Consider the following 20,989-nt stretch of genomic DNA (forward strand, 5'->3'; position numbering starts at 1 on the left):
GGGATATGAAATGGAATGATCACATATGCACAGCAGGTGTAACACTTCATATGCATATGAAATGGAATGATCATACATGCATAGTCTTGGGTAAGGCAGAAGGTAGACTTTGGTTTATTTGTAAGAGTACTGGGAAAATGCAATCCGTGTACAAAGGAGATTGCTGGCAAAGCTCTTGTGCAACCCATTCTGGGATATTGCACCACTGTGTGGGACCCATACCAGACAGGAATAACAGGGGATGTTTAATGTACACAGAGAAGGCCAGCATGAATGGTCACAGGTTTGTCTGACCCATGGGATAGTGTCCCAGAGGTGTTGAAGAAACTCAACTGGCAGACTCTTGAAGATAGATGTAAACAATCACAGGAAAGTCTACTTGTAACATTTCAAGAAACACCTTCAAGTGAAAACTAAGAATATACCACAGCCTCCGACATACTGCTCACATAGGGGTTGTGGGGACAAGGTTAGATTAATTACAGCACATGAAGTGGCATTTAAACAGTCATTCTTCTCGGGCTCCTTATTTCAACAGAACAGAAGGAAACCTTAAGAACTGGTGCAATGGTATGTACTTTCTGCCATGTACTTCACAGCAGTGTCCAGAGTATAGCTGGAGAGGATGTAGAGTTGGGACAGTTACTAACAAAGTGATAGGAGCCACAGATTCAGATGATTTGACTCTATGAAGTAGTGTGAATGTGCACAAGCTATATTATTTTGAAGGGGGGCAGTGAGTCTTTATTTGTGCTAAGCAACAGTAAAAAATTGTGTAAAAGTTGTTTTTGGTTTTTCAACAATTTAAAATCACCTCAACATTTATATGAGACCATGGAACTGCAACCCTCGACAAATCAGTGACCACAAGAAATTTGTAAATAAATCCACAAGAGTTTTGGGTACAAGAATCTATTTGTGGCTCAGCTTTTATAAACAAACCAATAAAGTATATACAGATCTCACCTCCCTTCCATTTTCATTGCTCTCACAAGTACTTGTTGCTACGAAAATATTCAAAAATTTCATTGTAATGGTAAAACCAGTAGCAGTGTGATATTCTGCTGCTACATGTCTTGAGGTGCATGTCTTCATTACAGCAGCACAAAGTTGCATCATCTTTGGCACATGCACTTGTGAGTTGTAGTCAGGACATGTTTCAGTGCTTCTGTGAATTGTGAAATGGATAACATGAAGGAGCAGGATTTGGATCAAATTCTGTTTGGAGCTGAAGAAAACTGCAGCTGAAACCCACCACATGTTAATAGAGGCATTTGGTGAGAGTGCACTGAGTCAAATATAATCTTTTGAGTAGTTCAAGTGCTTCAGTAAAGCCAAGAACAGATGGAACATGACAAACATTCTGGTCAACCGTCAACTTGCACAACACTGGAAATGACCATGAAGAAAGTGTCTGAGGTGATTTACAAAGACCAAAGGCAGACAATTCACTGTCCTGTAACAAACTTGGGCTGTCATCACATGTCAATGAATTCTAGCTGATGACCTGAACATGAGATGAATTGCAACGAAGTTTGTCCCTCACCTCCTCAGCATCAAACAATGAAACCTTACAATTTAGACAATCACTGAGCTGCAACAAAGAGTTTGAGAGTGTCCAAAATTCTTTTATGACAATGGTCACACACTCTCCCTACTCAACAGACCTAGCCCCATGTGACTTCCACTTGTTCTAGGAGACAAAAATCATGTTGAAAGGGCAACTTTTTGACTCGATTGACAACATCCAAGTGGAATCACAACAGATCCCTAACACCCTTCATCTTGCAGACTTCCGGGGGTGCTTCCAAATATGGGAACAACACTGGGACCATTGCATGCAAGCTCAAAGTGACAACTCTGAAGGTGATGCAGGACTTTAGGACTTAAAAATGGTTTTCTGATTTTTACAATGAAATTCTCTAATATTTTGGGTAGCATCTCATATACTTTCCACTCCTATCTGTTTACTGACCAGTTTGTTCATTTTTCTGTCATCATTAATAATTTTCATTATGTGTGTCTCTACTGTTTTTGAGCAAAATCACAGTTTTTCTGTGGTTTTCATAAGTCGACGTCTTACTGCATGAGGCAAAACTGGTGTTATCTGCTGGCTCTAAATTGTTTGTTCTATAGGCAAGAGGTGCTTAATTTTGAAAACTCTGCAGCTTAGTTTTCTTAAACCATTCAAGGCAATTTTTATTCTTATAATCATCCATTCTGCTGTCCCTATAGCAATAGTATTCAGCTGCTGAAAATGCATAAGTCCATCAACTGGTGTTATGACTCCAGTTCTCCAGTGTAATTTCCACTTTTTTGATGACTATGCATAATATTGACCTTGTTACTTGAATGAATTACCTGAATTGTTTCAATGGGATTACCAATTATTGTAACACAAATTGTATTGTACATCTACAATGCAAAATAATTTATTATTTTTCAACAGGTAATAAAAACCATAAATAAAAAATGAGATTTTAGTTTTACTCACCAATTAATGTACTTATGGACTGTTTACGCTGTCGTGTGGGAGGTGGGAGTGTGTGCCTTGTACTCCGCCGAGAACTTTGATTGTTCCCTACTTTTTCCATAAATGACCTGATTTGTTCTGTAAGTACACAACAGGAAAGGTAAAGCATCTATTGCCATAACAACAAATGCTAACAGCACATGCCAAAAACTATTTCTACTCCACAATATTTCATTTAAATAGTTTATAGTAAGTAAACTGTTCTATAAAAGAACAGACATGTATGTTGAACTGTAGAACATAATATTATTGTTGTTCCTAAGGAAATGCAGAGATGGAGAAACATGAAAATAGCATCACCTAGAGTTCTGCATTTTCTCATTGTGTAAAAATTCACTATCTATAATAATAATAATAATCATCATCATCATCATTCTGAGAAGTTCAAGTCTAGGAGGAGTGTTATAGTCTAAAATTAAACACTACCTATAACAACAAATATGGTATCAAGATAAAAATTACGTAGAGCTCTAACAGTAACAGTAGAGTTACATGCTTATATTAAAAATAATGTAATCTCATGCAGTTCTAAATTTATGACATTTGATTTCATTGATAGTGAAGCAGTAGTAGTGTGTATACATCTTGATCCTCATCCTGACACTAAATAAATGAGGTAACAATATTTCAGTCAAGGTTCTAGAGATATTAAGTAGGTTTCATATTTATGAAAGTCTACTGATGCCGTTCCAATGTTAATGATGACAGCTGTAAAATCCTTATTCTACAATAGCAAACAGTGCTGACATTGTGCAAAGCTAAAACAAAGATGCCATGATCTTGAAAATATAATTGGTTAAATCAAAAATCTGCTCACCAAGTGGCAGCAGAAGAAAACACGTACAAAAGTTAAGAAAATTTTCAAGCTTTCAAAGCCACTCCTTCTTCTGACAGAAGGGTTGAAACAGAAGGAAGAGGAAAGAAGGAAAGGGACTGGCAAGGTTTACGAAATGGGGAGAATTAGGGAAAAGTTGCTTAGTCATCAAGAGCCCTAGGTTAGGGGAGACTTACCAGATGGGATGAGAAGCAAAAACAGATTGTTGAGGACTGCACCAGTTGAAATTTGAAGACCAGAGGATTTAGATGCAGAAGATTTGGCAATAAGCAAGACAGAGATTACTGATAGAATGTTGTGCAAGAGAAGGGTGGAAAGTTAACTGTATTGTATGTGGTAGACAGGTGAGGGCGAGGAAAGATAGACAGAGCAGAAAATAAAATATATAGAAAACTAATTAGGAGAAAGAAAGGAACAGTTACTTAAAACAAATGCTGAGATTGAAGAAATTAATGTAATTTAAGGCCAGGTGGGTGGTGAGTACCAAGGACATTTGTAACACCTGCCGAGTCCTGAGAAACTGTTGTCATGGAGGAGAATCCAGATGGGATATGTTGTACCAGATGTTCCCACCTGTTGAGACCTGAGAAACTGTCACCTGCTGAGTCCTGAGAAACTGTTCTGACAGAGGAGAATCCAGATGGGACATGTTCTGAAGCAGGTACCAAGGTCACATATCATCAGGAGTGCCACCAGCAAGTGTAATAGGACTGCTGTTATCATTCAAATACATGAATGATCTTGCAGACAGTGTGGGCAGCAATCAGCATTTGTTTCCTGATGATGCTGTGATGTACAGGAAGGTATCAAAGAGGAGTGACTGTAGGAGAATACAAGATGACCCAGACAAAATTTCTATTTCATGTGATGACTGGCAGCTTGCTCTAAATGTAGAAAAATATAAGTTAATGTGGTTGGGTAGGAAAAACAAACCCATAACACTTAAGTACAGCATTGGTAGTTTACTGCTTAACACAGTCACATCATTTAAATATCTGGTCATAATATTGCAAAGTGATATGAAATGGAATTAGTATGTAGGAATTGTGGTAGGGAAGGTGAATGGTAGACTCTGGTTTATTGGGAGAATTTTGGTACAGAGAGGTTCACCTGCAAAGGAGACCACTGGCACTAGTGTGACATATTCTTGACTACTGCTTGAGTGTTTGGGATCCACACAAAGTTGAATTAAAGAAGGACATTGAAGCAGTTCAGTGATGGGCTGCTGGATTTGTTACCAGTAGGTTCAAACAACACGCAAGTATTGTGGAGATCCTTCAGGGACTCAAATGGGAATCTCTGGAGAGAAGGTGACATTCTTTTTGTGGAATGCTATTGAGAAAATTTAGAGAACTGGCATTCAAAGGTGATTGCAGAACTGTTCTACTGCCACCAACATACATTTTGCATAAGGACCACAAAGGTAAAATATGAGAAATTAGAGCTCATGTGGAGGCATATAGATAGTAATTTTTCCTCACTCTATTTGCAACTGGAACAGGAAAGGAAATGATAACAGTGGCTTACGGTGTATGCAGTTAGATGTCAATGTAGATGTAGGATTTTATGTTGTAGAGCATGCTCTGCAATAGGATATTCAGCATTGGCAGAGTACATCATCTGTCTATGTCCATTCATACTAACTAATAAATTTAGTGGTAGTCATACCAACATAGAAGGCTGATGGTGTTTATGCAACAACTGGTATATGATATGTTTAACTTCACAGCAACATGGTGTCTGGTATAGTGGGACTAATGAATCGCTCCATGAAAATTAATTGCATAGTGTCTATAAAGTGTGTATTATGTATTGAAATAGTACGTAAAGGAATAAAAATTTGTTCTACATTGCAAAAATGGTACCACACAGAATGTTTTGGTGTTACTAACTTTAATAATCCAAGTTGTGAGTGCGGGGTAACAACGTGTAACGGCCGACAGACTGCAGCCAAAATGTTTGCTGATGGACAAGACGAAAGTGTATTATGTTCTCTACAGCGTGATGTGGAAATGTGTGAACAGTATACAAATCTACTTAAGAAAATGATGAGAAGCCTTCTTAGCAACTCAGATAGTATTAATGACGATATCAGTGAATATGTTACACTTAATCCAGTGCATCGTAAACAGTGTGAAAACATGCTTCACACAGCAATAAACGTACGTATCAGTGCACTTGAGACAGGTGTGGATACAGGTAAAACCACGTACGGGGAAGAATATGTTATGTCTAGTGCAGTGCATCGTAAACAGTGTAAAAATATGTTTCATACAGCTGTAAACACAGCAATAAATACGCAGAGTGAAATAACAACAGGTAGGCCTTCCGGTACTGTAAACCACACAAAGGAACATGCACAAATTAATACAGTGTTACATTCGCAAATTTCTGAATCAAATGTGTGTATATATTCTGACAGCCACGGACGTGGTCTTGCTGAAATATTATGTGATAATTATCGTGTAAATGCAACCGCCATTGTAAAACCGAAGTCACCCATGTCTGAAATCACAACAAACATAAAAGTCGGAAATCGCCCCAGCTCAACTCAGTGTACAATTATAATAGGTGGAGCTAATGATGTCTACAGGAATGAACTTTACAAATCCACTAACAATTTGAAAGAAATTTTGGGCTTTGCTACAACACCTGTAATTGTTGTTGGTATTCCCCATCGACACGATCTTATGACTACTTCTATTGTAAATAAAGAAATCATTAAGGCTAACAGACAGTTCAAGAAGATATGCAAAGCATTCCAGAACTCACATTTCATTAGTGTAGATTCACTGGAGAGAGAACATTATACCCAACATGGCCTGCATTTAAACAACAGGGGAAAGATTCTATTAGGACAAAAAATCCGAGACTTCCTTTGTTCACTAGGCAGATGCAAGAAAAGTGAGCACATTATTCTTCCACCTCCAGTAACCCAGTCTACAGCATCGTGTGTAGGACAACAATCACCATCTTCAACAGAAGCAGATCAGCCTACACTGCTGGCAGCTTCAACAACAGTACCTACTAAGGAAAGTGAGCCCACGATTCTTCTGCCTCCAGTAGCCTAGTCTACAGCATCTTCTCCAGTACTACAATCACCGTCTTCAGTAGAAGCAGATCAACTTACATCACTGACAGGTTCAACAACAGTACCAACTACCCGAGCAGAAGCAATGAAAATCACCCGCCCCTTAAGCAAAAGAAGAGTGTCACCACCAGGCCATCTCAAAGATTTTTTATTGGAGGCAGACACCAATCAGCCAATGTGGTGAGCACTGCAACAGATGCCAAGCATAAAAAATTAGTAGTTTTGTATCAAAATGTACAGGGTATAATTAGTAAGATTCCAGAATTAGAAGTACTATTGCTTGATGAACTAAAGAATATTGCAGTTTTATGTGTATGTGAACATTGGCTAAAAGAAAATCAAGCTTTTACTGCCTGAATAACAGGATATGAAATGGTTAGTAGCTTCAGTAGAGAAACTTTTAAAGGGGGAGGAACATGCATTTATGTCAGACAAGGAATTGAATGTAAAGAAATCAAGTTTAGTAAGATAAAAAACATTGAAAAAGTATTTGAATATTGCGTTTGCAAACTAACAGACCTTAAAATAATTATTGTGTGTGTATACCGTTCCCCATCAGGCAATTTTATGGAATTTTTGGACAGTGTTGAAAGTCTTTTTAGTGAGTTAAGACATTCTACAGAAAGCATTATTGTACTTGGAGATTTCAATGTCAACTTTAAAATCAACTGTTTAAATGTTACAAAATTGACAAATGTCTTTTGTTTGCATAATTTAGCACCAACTATCTTTGAATACGCTAGACATGGAAAGAACTCTGAAACAATAATAGACCAAATATTTCTTGACTTACATAAACTAGACAATGTTGTAGAAGTGATTCACACTGGATTCTCTGATCATAAAGCACTAAAACTTAGTATAAATAATGTACTCTGTAAAAACTCTAGGCCAAGTGAGAAACACATCCACAGTAGATGTATTAATGAGGACAACATTAGGATTTTTAATTTCTTGTTAAAAAATACAAGTTGGGATCTAGATAACATGATAGTATAGACATGAAGTTTGAGTCATTTCTACCTGATTACAAACATAACTTTGAAATTGCTTTTCCTCTTAAGAAAATGAAAGTAAAAGGCAAAATTAACACATGGATAACACAGGGCATAAGAAAATCTGGAGAGCAACTCAGAATGTTAAGTAAATCAGCAAGGCAAAATCCTGCTTTGAAATAACGTGTGAAGTGTTATAGGAAATTATATAAGAAAGTAATCACTGCAGCAAAAAAGTTAAATAATGATTCATATATCAGTAGAAATAATGGCAACAAAAAAATGAAATCAGTTTGGAAAGTGATCAATAGTAACTTAGGAAGAAGCAAAGTAAGAAACAACATTGTTATTAAAACTGAAGACAAAACTATAAACGACCCATTACAAATGGCCAATATATTCAACTGTCATTTTACAAGTGTAGTTTAAAACCTCATACAAACCCAAAGTAGTACAGACATCAGTCATAACATCACATTGAATCCCGAAACTATGTTTTTGTATCCTGTAACAGTACATGAGGTAGAGAATGCCATCAGCAAACTAAAAAATAAATTTCCCTGTGGCACCGATGGCATTCCAGACAAAATCATTAAACACAGCAGATATATTACTCCTCTTCTTGTAGATATAATTAATGCATCTTTCAGTACTGGCACTTTCCCTAGAAAGCTGAAACAATCAATTATAAAACCATTATACAAAAATGGGGATCATTATGATGTAAAAAACTACAGGCCTTTATCAATGTTATCTTGTTTTTCAAAAATTATAGAAAGAGTAATGTATGGAAGACTCTCTACTTTCCTAAAAAAAAAGTGGAATATTGGTCAATCAACAAAATGGCTTTCGAAAGAATAGATCAACTGAAACAGCTATATACAACTTTCTAAAACTTGTCCTAAATTCCATTGATAATAATGAAGTAAATTGTGGGGTCTTTTTAGATTTATCAAAGGCCTTTGACGTTATTGATCATAAACTACTGCTCGAAAAACTTTGTTGCTATGGACTCAGTGGTACTGCTCATGCATGGTTTAAGTCATATTTATGTGGCAGATGCCAGAAAGTAGAAATAGTTCATGATGGAAAGTCATACTTTTCTGGTTATAAGGAAGTTAGTTATGGGGTGCCCCAAGGTTCGGTGTTGGGACCCCTGTTGTTCTTGATCTTTATAAATGACTTGCCAAACTATTTAACACAAGCTGATTGTATACTTTTTGCTGATGATAGAAGTCTCTTTATTAAAACTCAGAATGAGACTGACCTTAACAGGAAAATTGAAACAACAACAGTTGAAGCAAGTAAATGGTTCAGGGACAACAGTTTATTTGTGAATGAGAAAAAGACATTATGGATGAATTACAGACATGTTTCAAATAATGTGAAGCCCAATATAACTGTGAAGCTAGGCCAACAGAATATACTACAAACGCCAAATACGAAATTCTTAGGAATTTGGTTAGATGAGCATCTAAAGTGGGACAAGCATATAGATGTGCTCAATAAAAAGTTAAGTAAATGTTGCTATGTATTTAGAATGCTCAAAAACTGCTGCAGTGATCAAACAGTATTGTGTACATATTATGCATTTATGCATAGTCTTTTGCGATATGGTGTCATATTTTGGGGCAATTCAAGTCAGGCAAAACGCTCCTTTATTATTCAAAAATGAGCGATAAGAATCATAAAAGGAGCTGCACCTAGAGATCCATGTAGGGAATTTTTCAAGGAATATAAAATCATGACTCTTCCATCCATTTACATCTATGAAAGTATATGCTTTCTGAAGTCTCACCCCCAGTTTTCTTCTTTAAACAGTGAGTTCCATGACTATACAACAAGACAGAATAATGAATTTCACAGAGAAGTGCATAAGAAAGCCCAGTACAACAAGATTGCAATATACCACCCGAAAATTCTCTATAGTGCTCTTCCCTTAAAAATATAAAGGATTCAGCAGCTGAGCAGTTTTAAAAATGAACTCAAAAGAATGTTAATCAGTAATAGTTTTTACAGTGTTAGTGAATACATGAATTCTTCAGAAAGATAGCGTGCCTTCACCTATCTTATAAGTTACTCATATACAAACTTGTGTTGTGGGGTAGACTCTTTTATGTACACACAAAAATTAAATAATTTGTCAATATAGAGTGTTATAATCATTGTTTCTTGTTGCTGTCCATTATACACAGAATATATGTAACTTATTTGTGTCCTATATTGTTACAAATTTATATCATGTAAGCTATAATTGTTTTGCCCATATATTTAATTCAGATTGTTCACTGATAGTTTTTACATAATATGTTGTTATTCATATTTTTTCTGTATGTAACATATGACAAATCCCATATCATTGTACATGATGAAATGGGTGCTCAATAAAACCTGCAAACCTGCAGATGACTCTCCCTTTGACAGTGTACAGGTATGGTATAAATGGTGGTAGGAGAGTGCATAGGGCAAATGTTTCAGTGTGTGTATGCTGGCAACATACAATATACTGTTGCAGATCATGCTCTACAACATGACAGTGATGACTCTGGTGCCTATTTCACCCTGCCATCTGGATTTCCCCTGCCGCCTGACGTCAGTTTCTCAGACCTTTAAATTTGGGAACTGGTGTTACAACATGTCCTTGGTTCTCACCACCTATCTGGTCTTAATTTATTTAATTTCTTTGATCTTGGCATTTCTCTTCAGTAACTACTCCTTTCTTCAACCCCATTTACTTTTATATACTTTTTATTTTGTGACCTGTCTATTATTCCTGAAACTGCACCTCCACCTGCATACCATATATAATATACTTAGCTTTCTGCATTTATTAACTCATGCATGGTGTTTTGTCAGTAATATCTGTCTTACTTATTGCCCTATCCACCTCAAAACACTCAGGTTTTCAAATCTCATCTGGCGCAGTCCCCAATAATCAGTCTTCCCTTCTCATCCCATCCGGTGTGTCTCCCCTGACCTAGGGTTCTGGATGAATTTTCCCCAGTTCTCCCCATTTCCTTAAACCTCACAACACCTTTCCCTTCATCCCTCTTCCCACCCCTTTAACCCTTCTTCCAGAAGAAGGAACCACTGACACTGAATTCTGACATGTCCTTAGCTTTCATGTATGCTTTCTTCTGCCACCACTTGGTGAGGAGAGTTTTTTTATCTATACATTTGTATTACATTTTCAAAAATTGATTATTTTCATTTATATATTAGATCTTGCTGCCATTATCTTGGTATTAAAATAGTGAAATTACATTTATTATTTACTCAGGTTTCTTTTTTATTTCAATTGAGGAGAAGGTTTTTGCATCTGAATACAATAATATATCATGCCTTAATGAAGTAAAGAAGATATCAATTTCATTTATATAATTCTATTACTTTAGTTTCAATTTAAAAAATTTTGTTGTTAACAAAGATTACATGATTGAGAGATTTATTTATGAAGTAGCTTAGTATATTTCACACTAAAAAACCAAAAAAGATGCAGTTAGTCATGAAATCACTGAATATGTAACTACCAACTGGAGGATACAAACTACTTAAGAATGTAAGGAAAGGGAATTTTCCACTGTGTATTGAAGTTCAAGTGCAAGTGAGATGGTCTATAATCTAAGATAATCAATTAATTTTTTCAAGCCAGGTGATGCATTGACAGCATGGACTCACATGACATGAGTGTGTGTGTGTGTGTGTGTGTGTGTGTGTGTGTGTGTGTGTGTGAGAGAGAGAGAGAGAGAGAGAGAGAATCGCACTGTGTGCCCACCAGAACATGTTCCTTGTGAATGTGCAGAGCTGGCTGCTAGGTTAGGCGCTCCCTCATGCACTTTAAGGTTGTTCTGGTGTGCTTCCTTACTTTCCATGGCAGGTTACAGAACTGAAGCACTGCAGAATACTATACTTGGTGCACCCAGAGAAACTTTAGAAACCTTCCCTAGTGATGAAGAGGCAGGGTAGAATAGGTCAGAAGCCAGAAGGAATTCCAGCAAATAAGAATCACTGATATTGTAGCAAATATGAAAGTGATTGCTACACATCATAAGGGGTGGGTGCCCAAACCAGCAACACAGCAGGTATCATCATGGTGACAGAGAGATGCCATCATAATGGTGACCACTCAAGGTGGAGTAAGGAAGCGTAAGTCGGATGCAAGAGTAATTATTCAGTATACTGACATGGCAGAAAAAGTGTCTGAAAGTCATGAAATCCTGAACTGGCCATGAGAGTTGATCATACGAAAAAGCAGACCAAGTGAAGTCATTGCCATCTCACAATAGCATGAGAAATGTGAGCAAGAGTTGCATAAATGTTGCTCATTTCCAGTAGAAGGATGTTCTACTTCTACATATACATCAATACTCTGCAAGCTAACTGAAGATATGTGGCAGATGGTGCTTCTGGTACCTTTAGCTGATTCCCCACCCCATCCTTGTTCCATTTGTGAATGGTGGGTGGGAAGAATGATTTTGGTATGCCTCTGCATAAACTCTAATTTCTTATATTTTCTCATTCTGGTCATTCTGTGAGACATATGTGGTAGGCATTAATGTGTTGTCTGACTTCCCCAAAAGTAATCTCTCAAACTTTCAGTAGTAAACCTTTCCATCATGCACAACACCTTTCTTGTATCATCTGCCACTTAAGTTTGTTGAGCATCTCTGTAATGCTACCACACTGACTAAATATCTGATGATGAATGTGCTGCTCTTCATTGCTTCTTTTTCATCTCCTCTATCAATTTTGCCTGCTCAGACTACAGATGACAGGCCCGGAGGAAGCACCAATGCAGGCATGCCATCTACTCACATAGCTGTCTACAAGCTCCTACTGAACAGCAAGTCTCACTCTGGGGACTATGATGCTGCCAGTCACAGCATCATCATCCATGCTAATGTCGATGGGAAGAACTAAGGTGGCCTCGGTCTGCGGGCCATGTGGAGGGTGCGGCTATGACTGCTGCTGTCTTACACCCTGAGCGTCACTGGTTCCCATCCTGGTACATGCAGCTGCTCTTCTATCATCATGAGGGATGAGCCAACACAGCTGCCCACCACCTGCCACTGGGGCAAACGCTGCTGTAGGTCGCTAGCTTTTCTGTGTGCAGTCTGCAGTGGGGTCATGTGTGCCCTGATCATCATCTTATGGAAGCTGTGTACAGATGCATACAGTGTGGGTGTGGGCTCATGTTACTGTGACAGGTCACTGGCCTTGTATCATAATGGAGCTGAGTTGGTGCCAATGCCCAGCAACAAATCCATGCAGACGAGCACATAACATAGTGGTCAACTTCCTCCTGACCCACAAGCAATGGCTTCCAGAATGTCGATATCTCAACTGATTTATTTTGTGGACGATAAAAATTTGATGTTTTATTATTGGTTCAATGAGACCTTTGGGCATCAGAGAGGCATCAATCTTCTGAGTCAGGGTTACTACATTCCTGGGTAGTGCTCTGCTGACCTCCTGACCTCGACGAGACCTCAAACTATAGCCCGTCACAGCCCAATCCTCACAGCCACATTTTGTGTCAGAATGGTTTGACATCTCTGTATTTCAGTTACAGAAGAATCACCCCTGTTGCCATACTTCAAGAAGATGGCTCATCATCTACAGAGTTGCATGCATCAATACGAAGGTTTTTTATTTATTTATTTTAATTTTTTTAACTGTGCTGACCATAGAGAAGCAATGGGCTTAAGATAGTGATAGTAGCCATTTATGTGGAAAATTATGCTGTCATAAATGTGTGCTAACAGTGTATTTGAGCACTTGCATCATCACTTTAGTTTTCTCTCTCAATGTTTTTTGGGTTTTATGTAACTGTTAGAGGATAAACCATGTATGAGTTAGAAATGCAGAAAGCGTTTTGAGCTTTGGCAGTGCAAATATCTCAGCTGCAAGTGAACCATGCAAATATGTTTAAGTAAGTATAGGCTGTGAATGCAGATATGACAGCTTTAGAAAGAAAAAGAGAGTCATAACAGAGAAGAAACAAAATGGACCTTTTGCTATGCCAGGGGACATGGACAAGAGAAAGAAGGAATGAGATGCTTTTTATGAGAAAAATGCTGATTATATTTGTTCAACAGTAAAGATTATGAGGAAGCAGGAGGAATTATGGAGAAAATTCACTTGTGGGAGAAAAGCAAGGGCCAACAGGTGTAGAAATCAAAGATTGTAGAAGTTCCTGTAAGTTTACTTGCTGCACAAAGTACTGGCATTGTGAATTTTAAGAAAAGGATTGTAAAAATAACAGCTTCAGTATCTTATGAAAATGCAGAGTCTGAAGTAGCTGTAATGCCAGATGGATTAAGTGTATGCAGTATGGAAGTAAATGATTTTATCATTAGCAACAAGGGTGAAACTGATTTATGTGCTGTAGTATTTACACCATAGGGCGATATTGGGTGTTGTTTTGATGCCACAGAGGCTGGGTCAACTGTACAGAGAAGTACATGTGCTACTGAATTTTGTGTTGGACAGACAGATACTATTGAGAACACATATGATGCCATTGGTAATGTTAAGTGAGTTGCAAATGTCCTGGATAATGAAGACGTATAGACACATTTATTTCCAAATAATTCAAGTTTCTCACCATTTGTGAGGGTGCTGCCTTCTCTACATGGGAGGAGAAAGGAAGAGATGAAGGAGGAAATACGCTGGTAATGTAAAGAATCAAGCTAAGAAGACTTTTTCCTTTCAGGAATGTATAGTCAAGGATCAGTGTAAATTTGATAATATTTGAAATGTTATAGGTAATGAGAATAAGGATACATGTTATGCAATAGTTCTTAAATGTACAGTCAAACTTGAGGAGATGTAGTTTCAGCTGAAGGAGACAGTTGCAAGTGTTAAATCATCACAAGGATCTATTATCATGAAAGTTGAACAACATAAACTGTGTACAGTATAACAAAAATCCAGTGCACATGATGAAGTATCAAAGAGCATGAAGGAGCTAGTTTTGAAAAGAAAGATATAAAAAAGCATGGCACTGCAATTCATCATCAGTGTGTAAGGAAATAACTGGAACCACTCCCCAGTATGTTGAGTGTGATAGCACCATAAGTAGTTTTTCTGCAAATGAAGTTTTAAGGTTGTACATTTGAGAAAACATACGGGAAATTTTTATTCCAAACACAAAAGATTCAGATAATAACATGGGTCAAGGTCATAAGCTACCTCAAAAAAGATGAAAATTTGAATATATTCTTATTTGTTGTTATGATAGTTCAGTGTGTGCACTGTGTGAATATAAAAGTATTTTAGACCTAATCAAAATCTAAAGGTACTAAACGTCAATGAATTGCTGATTGAGACATTCTGACCTTTTTCTCTGTGACTTATCTTCTTTGTATTCATAAACCTAGGGACACTATTTTCTGTTGCTTTGAGCTTTCAGCTACTGGCCAAACTGTTTGTTGTCTTGCATTCATTCAGTTGTTTCCTATGGTAATAATGTAACAAATGTACTTCTTGTTTCTCTGCAAAGGAATGCTGAGATTAACCTCAAACATTTACAAGAAAAAATTGGAGGATGTGGAAGAAAGAAATTAATGAAAATAAACATTATAAATACACAAGAAATTGATAATCATTTATCTAGTGATAGTTATGTAATTGCAGGTTAGATGATACTAATCCTTCTGTGAGCACAGAATTAAATGGAACTGCCTCTACTCACAGCTGTTCTAGGATGTAGCTGTTTCAGGCCCTTCTGCATGTAATGATGGTGAAGAGCACCCTGAAATCATTTGCAGACATGTTATATATACTCTAATATACTTTCAGAAGCTATAAGTTTGTTTTGCCCCCATGAACCATGGACCTTGCCGTTGGTGGGGAGGCTTGCGTGCCTCAACGACACAGATAGCCATACCGTAGGTGCAACCACAACGGAGGGGTATCTGTTGAGAGGCCAGACAAACGTGTGGTTGCTGAAGAGGGGCAGCAGCCTTTTCAGTAGTTACAGGGGCAACAGTCTGGATGATTGACTGATCTGGCCCTGTGACACTAACCAAAACGGCCTTGCTGTTTTGGTACTGCGAACGGCTGAAAGCAAGGGGAAACTACAGCCATAATTTTTCCCGAGGGCATGCAGCTTTAGTGTATGAATAAATGATGATGGCGTCCTCTTGGGTAATGTCAGATCCCTTAATCAGGCAGGTAGGTTAGAAAATTTAAAAAGGGAAATGGACAGGTTAAAGTTAGATGTAGTGGGAATTAGTGAAGTTCGGTGGCAGGAGGAACAAGACTTTTGGTCAGGGGAGTACAGGGTTATAAATACAAAATCAAATAGGGGTAATGCAGGAGTAGGTTTAATAATGAATAAAAAAATAGGAGTGCGGGTAAGCTACTACAAACAGCTTAGTGAACGCATTATTGTGGCCAAGATAGACACGAAGCCCATGCCTACTACAGTAGTACAAGTTTATATGCCAACTAGCTCTGCAGATGATGAAGAAGTTGATGAAATGTATGATGAGATAAAAGAAATTATTCAGGTAGTGAAGGGAGATGAAAATTTAATAGTCATGCATGACTGGAATTCGACAGCAGGAAAAGGAAGAGAAGGAAATGTAGTAGGTGAATGTGGATTGGGGCTAAGAAATGAAAGAGGAAGCCGTCTGGTAGAATTTTGCACAGAGCATAACTTAATCACAGCTAACACTTGGTTCAAGATTCAATTGTAAGACATTTCCAGGGGCAGATGTGGACTCTGACCACAATCTATTGGTTATGAACTGTAGATTAAAACTGAAGAAACTGCAAAAAGGTGGGAATTTAAGGAGATGGGACCTGGATAAACTGAACGAACCAGAGGTTGCGCAGAGTTTCAGGGATAGCATAAGGGAACAATTGACAGGAATGGGGGAAAGAATTACAGCAGAAGAAGAATGGGTAGCTTTGAGGAATGAAATAGTGAAGGCAGCAGAGGATCAAATAGGTAAAAAGACGAGGGCTAATAGAAATCCTTGGGTAACAGAAGAGATACTGAATTTAATTGATGAAAGGAGAAAATACAAAAATGCAGAAGTGATGCAGGCAAAAAGGAATACAAACGTCTCGAAAATGAGATCGACAGGAAGTGCAAAATGACTAAGCAGGAATGGCTAGAGGACAAATATAAGGATGCAGAGGCTTATCTCATGAGGGGTAAGATAGATACTGCCTACAGGAAAATTAAAGAGACCTTTGGAGAAAAGAGAACCACTTGCATGAATATCAAGAGCTCAGATGGAAACCCAGTTCTAAGCAAAGAGGGGAAAGCAGAAAGGTGGAAGCAGTATATAGAGGGTCTATACAAGGGCGATGTACTTGAGGACAATATTATGGAAATGGAAGAGGATGTAGATGAAGATGAAATGGGAGATATGATACTGTGTGAAGAGTTTGACAGAGCACTGAAAGACCTGAGTCGAAACAAGGCCCTGGGAGTAGACAACATTCCATTAGAGCTACTGACAGCCCTGGGAGAGCCAGTCCTGACAAAACTCTACCATCTGGTGAGCAGGATGTATGAGAGAGACGAAATTCCCTCAGACTTCAAGAAGAATATAAAAATTCCAATCCCAAAGAAAGCAGGTGTTGACAGATGTGAAAATTACTGAATTATCAATTTAATAAATCACGGCAGCAAAATAATAATGTGAATTCTTTACAGACAAATGGAAAAAGTGGTAGAAGCTGACCTCGGGGGAAGATCAGTTTGGATTCCATAGAAATACTGGAACACGCGAGGCAATACTGACCCTACAACTTATCTTAGAAGAAAGGCAAACCTACGTTTCTAGCATTTGTAGACTTAGAGAAAGCTTTTGACAATGTTGACTGGAATACTCTCTTTCAAATTCTGAAGGTGGCAGGGGTAAAATACAGGGAGCAAAAGGCTATTTACAATTTGTACAGAAACCGGATGGCAGTTATAAAGAGTTGAGGGACATGAAAAGGAAGCAGTGGTTGGGAAGTGAGTGAGACAGGGTTGCGCCGATGACATTGTAATTATGTCAGAGACAGGAAAGGACTTGGAAGAGCAGTTGAATGGAATGGACAGTGTCTTGAAGGGAGGGTATAAGTGAACATCAACAAAAGCAAAACAAGGATAATGGAATGTAGTCGAATTAAGTCGGGTGATGCTGAGGGAATTAGATTAGGAAATGAGACACTTAAAGTAGTAAATGAGTTTTGCTATTTGAGGAGCAAAATAACTGATGGTGGTGTAAGTAGAGAGGACATAAAATGTAGACTGGCAATGGCAAGGAAAGCATTTCTGAAGAAGAGAAATTTGTTAACATCGAGTATAGATTTAAGTGTCAGGAAGTCATTTCTGAAAGTATTTGTATGGAATGTAGCTATATATGGAAGTGAAACATGGACGACAAATAGTTTGGACAAGAAGAGATTAGAAGCTTTCGAAATGTGTTGCTGCATAACAATGCTGAAGATTAGATGGATAGATCACACAACTAATGAAGAGGTATTGAATAGAATTGGGGAGAAGGGGAATTTGTGGCACAACTTGGCTAGAAGAAGGGATTGGTTGGTAGGACTGTTTCATCAAATTAGTTTTTGTTAGCAACTGAAACAGATAAATCTCTAGCTGATTCTCAATCAATCATTAAATGTCATACTGAGTAGAATTTTCACCAAATATTGCTACTTCTGTGTCATCTTATTGTAGAAAGCATCTACAAAGCTGTATCGATTCAATAGCCTGAACTGAAAGTGATGAATTTAGTAACTTTCTAACGAGATATGTTGCATCCTGTAAGGGAGTGGTTTAAAAAAATATGTATTTTTTTAGTGTTCTTTGTCGTGGAACATTGGAACAAGAAATAGCATCCATCCATTTTTCAACAAAATAAAATTTTTGTTTCTTCAATTCAATGGCAGGAGAAAATTTAAGTGTTCTGGGCTGGGACAGTAATGCAAAGTTGTAATACTCTTTGCTTTAAGTAATGATTAATATGGTTTGTGTTAATTATTTTGGAAATATACTGGGTATCAGTTCAGGAACTTGGGAGTCATACAGGGTGAGTCACTAACTATTGCCACCTAGAATAACTCCAAAAGTATGATAGGAGCTGAAAAGTTTGTGGGACAAATGCTGCATGGGACAACGGGGGCCATAATATGACATTGGTTTTTTGTTGCTAGGTGGGGTCACTTCAGAGATATGAAGGTCAACTTTGTTTTTTTTTTTTTTTTAAATATGATGCTACAGTTTGGTACTTATTTTCTGATAGCGGCTATTGAGATGAATCCAATGAAAATGTAAGAGTAAGGTCCTTGAACGTCAACGAAGGTCAAAAAGGTGACATTTACAGAAGGTGTTCGAAGTGATGACCATGGGTATCAATGCAATACTGCAATCTTCTTATCATGGACTGAGTTGTATTCCTTCTCACTTCAGCACTTATTGGAACACATGCTCTGACAATTGTCCCTCGTATATCATGCAAATTGTAAATATTTGTCAAATATTCACATCTAACATGCCAATGACAAGTAAACCATTTCATGGTTTCACAATACAACACTATTAGGAATGGTAAGACTAGTATCATCAAATCAAGCGAATGTGAGTGATGTATTCCTTTGAAGAACAAGTTGATATGCTTTTCATTTATGGAGAATGCCAATGAAATTCAGTGAGAGCTAGAGACATATACACTGAAAGATATCCTCAATGTACTCACCTTACACATCATACATTTAAATATGTGTAAGATAAATTGAGAACAAATGGATCTTTAATGCATCAGAAACATATCCATCAAAGGAAAGTTACTAATGAGGAAAGAGAAATTGGAACTCTTGCCACTGTGGTTCGAGATCCTTGTGTTAGTTTGCTTCAAATCACAAGGGAATCTGGCATGAACCAGAGTAATGTTGTTTGTGTTCTGCATCGCCATATATATCATCCTTACCATAGCAGTCTCCACTAAGAATTAACTGGTACGGATCGTATGCGTCACACTGAATTCTGCCAATGGGCTCAACTTCAGATTCAGAGAGACGACACATTTATTAATTTGATTCCTGAACCATGGAAATGTTAACTTGCTAACATGCATTATTGGGAAACTGCAAACCCATGTTGGCTGCAGCAAGTTGCACAATCACAAGATTCTAACAACAGGAAAGTAAATAATAATGTTACCATATTTAACCAAAATGTTGGTGGATTAAAGAAAAAAGTAGATTCTCACCAAATATTCCAGGATTGAAGAATAAAGTAGATGAGCTCCTGGTTTGTTTGGATGACATTGAATCTGATAATATAATAGCTATACTATGCCTGTCTGAGCATCACATTGTGTCTGATATGGAAAAGGTAAATATCAGTGGTTATAAACTAGATGCACATATGAGTAGAGAGAATAAGGTGAGAGGAGGAGTTGCTGTATATGTCAAAAGTTATCATTGTGTAAAAAGCCTAGAAACAAAAAAGTTTTGTCTAGAGCAACATACAGAAGCATGTGCCTGTCAACTTAAACTGAAGGAGGGCTCTTTTATAATGGTAACAGTATATAGGTCCCCTTTAGGAAACTTTCATTTATTCCTGGAAAACTTGGATGCCTTGTTGTGATATCTGTCAGATAGGGGGAAGCAAATTATTATTTATGGGAACTTTAATGTTGATTCACTGAAAGAGTGTAATAGGAAGAATGACCTGGAAGTCTTGCTTGGTTCTTTCAATTTGACATCTGTCATTAATTTTCCTACTTGATTAGTAACGGAAAACAGTACACTGATAGATAACACTTTTATAGACCAAGATACATTTAAAAACATACATTCTTGTCCTGTCGAGAATGGCCTTCCTGATCATGGTGCTCAGCTAGTTACAGTATATGAAATAGCTCCATTCAGTAATTCAAAACTACCTTCCAAAGTTGTGCGTTCAATTAATGACTCAATAATTAGAAATTTCAGAGAAAATCTTCAGCAGTTAGACTGGGATGAGGTGTACAAGGAACCTGATGCTAATTTAAAATATAACTCATTCCATGATACACTTGTAAGAGAATTTGAAAACTGTTTCCCCAAGAAAGTAGTTAAATCTAATTATAAGAAACCATGCAAAAAACCTTGGCTCACTAAAGGAATAAAAATATCTTGTAACCACAAAAAGGAACTGTATCTAACAACAAGAAAGAGTAATGACCCAGAAACAGCCAAATATTATAAAAACTACTGTGCTACATTACAAAAAGTTATTTAAAAGGCCAGAAGCATGTACATCAGGTCTGAGATTAATATCTCTGATAACAAAAACAAAACAATTTGGATTATTATTACAAGGGAGACAGGGCAACCGAGAGTATAGGATGATGGCATTACCATCAAAGCGAATGGAAACTTGATATACAATAAGCCGCAAGTCGAAAACATTTTAAATAAGCATTTTTTAAATGTTGCAGAGAAAATAGGATCTAAATGTTCATTAGAAGTAGCAAGGAAGTTAATGGAAGAGGCCTTACCAACACCATTTGATACAATTGAAATTCCACCCACCC

General features: G+C 37.4%; 1 protein-coding gene across 1 annotated transcript in view; it reads right to left on the reverse strand.

Moving 5' to 3' along the window:
- LOC126249771 (uncharacterized) overlaps positions 1-20,989 on the reverse strand; it is a 72,398-nt gene that overhangs the window by 26,683 nt on the left and 24,726 nt on the right. The window contains exon 4 of the mRNA XM_049951493.1: positions 2,495-2,611. Within this exon, the coding sequence (XP_049807450.1) occupies positions 2,495-2,611 (117 nt within the window). The remainder of the gene's footprint in view (positions 1-2,494; positions 2,612-20,989) is intronic.

Source organism: Schistocerca nitens, chromosome 1 (assembly GCF_023898315.1).
Source record: "Schistocerca nitens isolate TAMUIC-IGC-003100 chromosome 1, iqSchNite1.1, whole genome shotgun sequence".
In the NCBI taxonomy this organism is placed as follows: Eukaryota; Metazoa; Arthropoda; class Insecta; order Orthoptera; family Acrididae; genus Schistocerca; species Schistocerca nitens.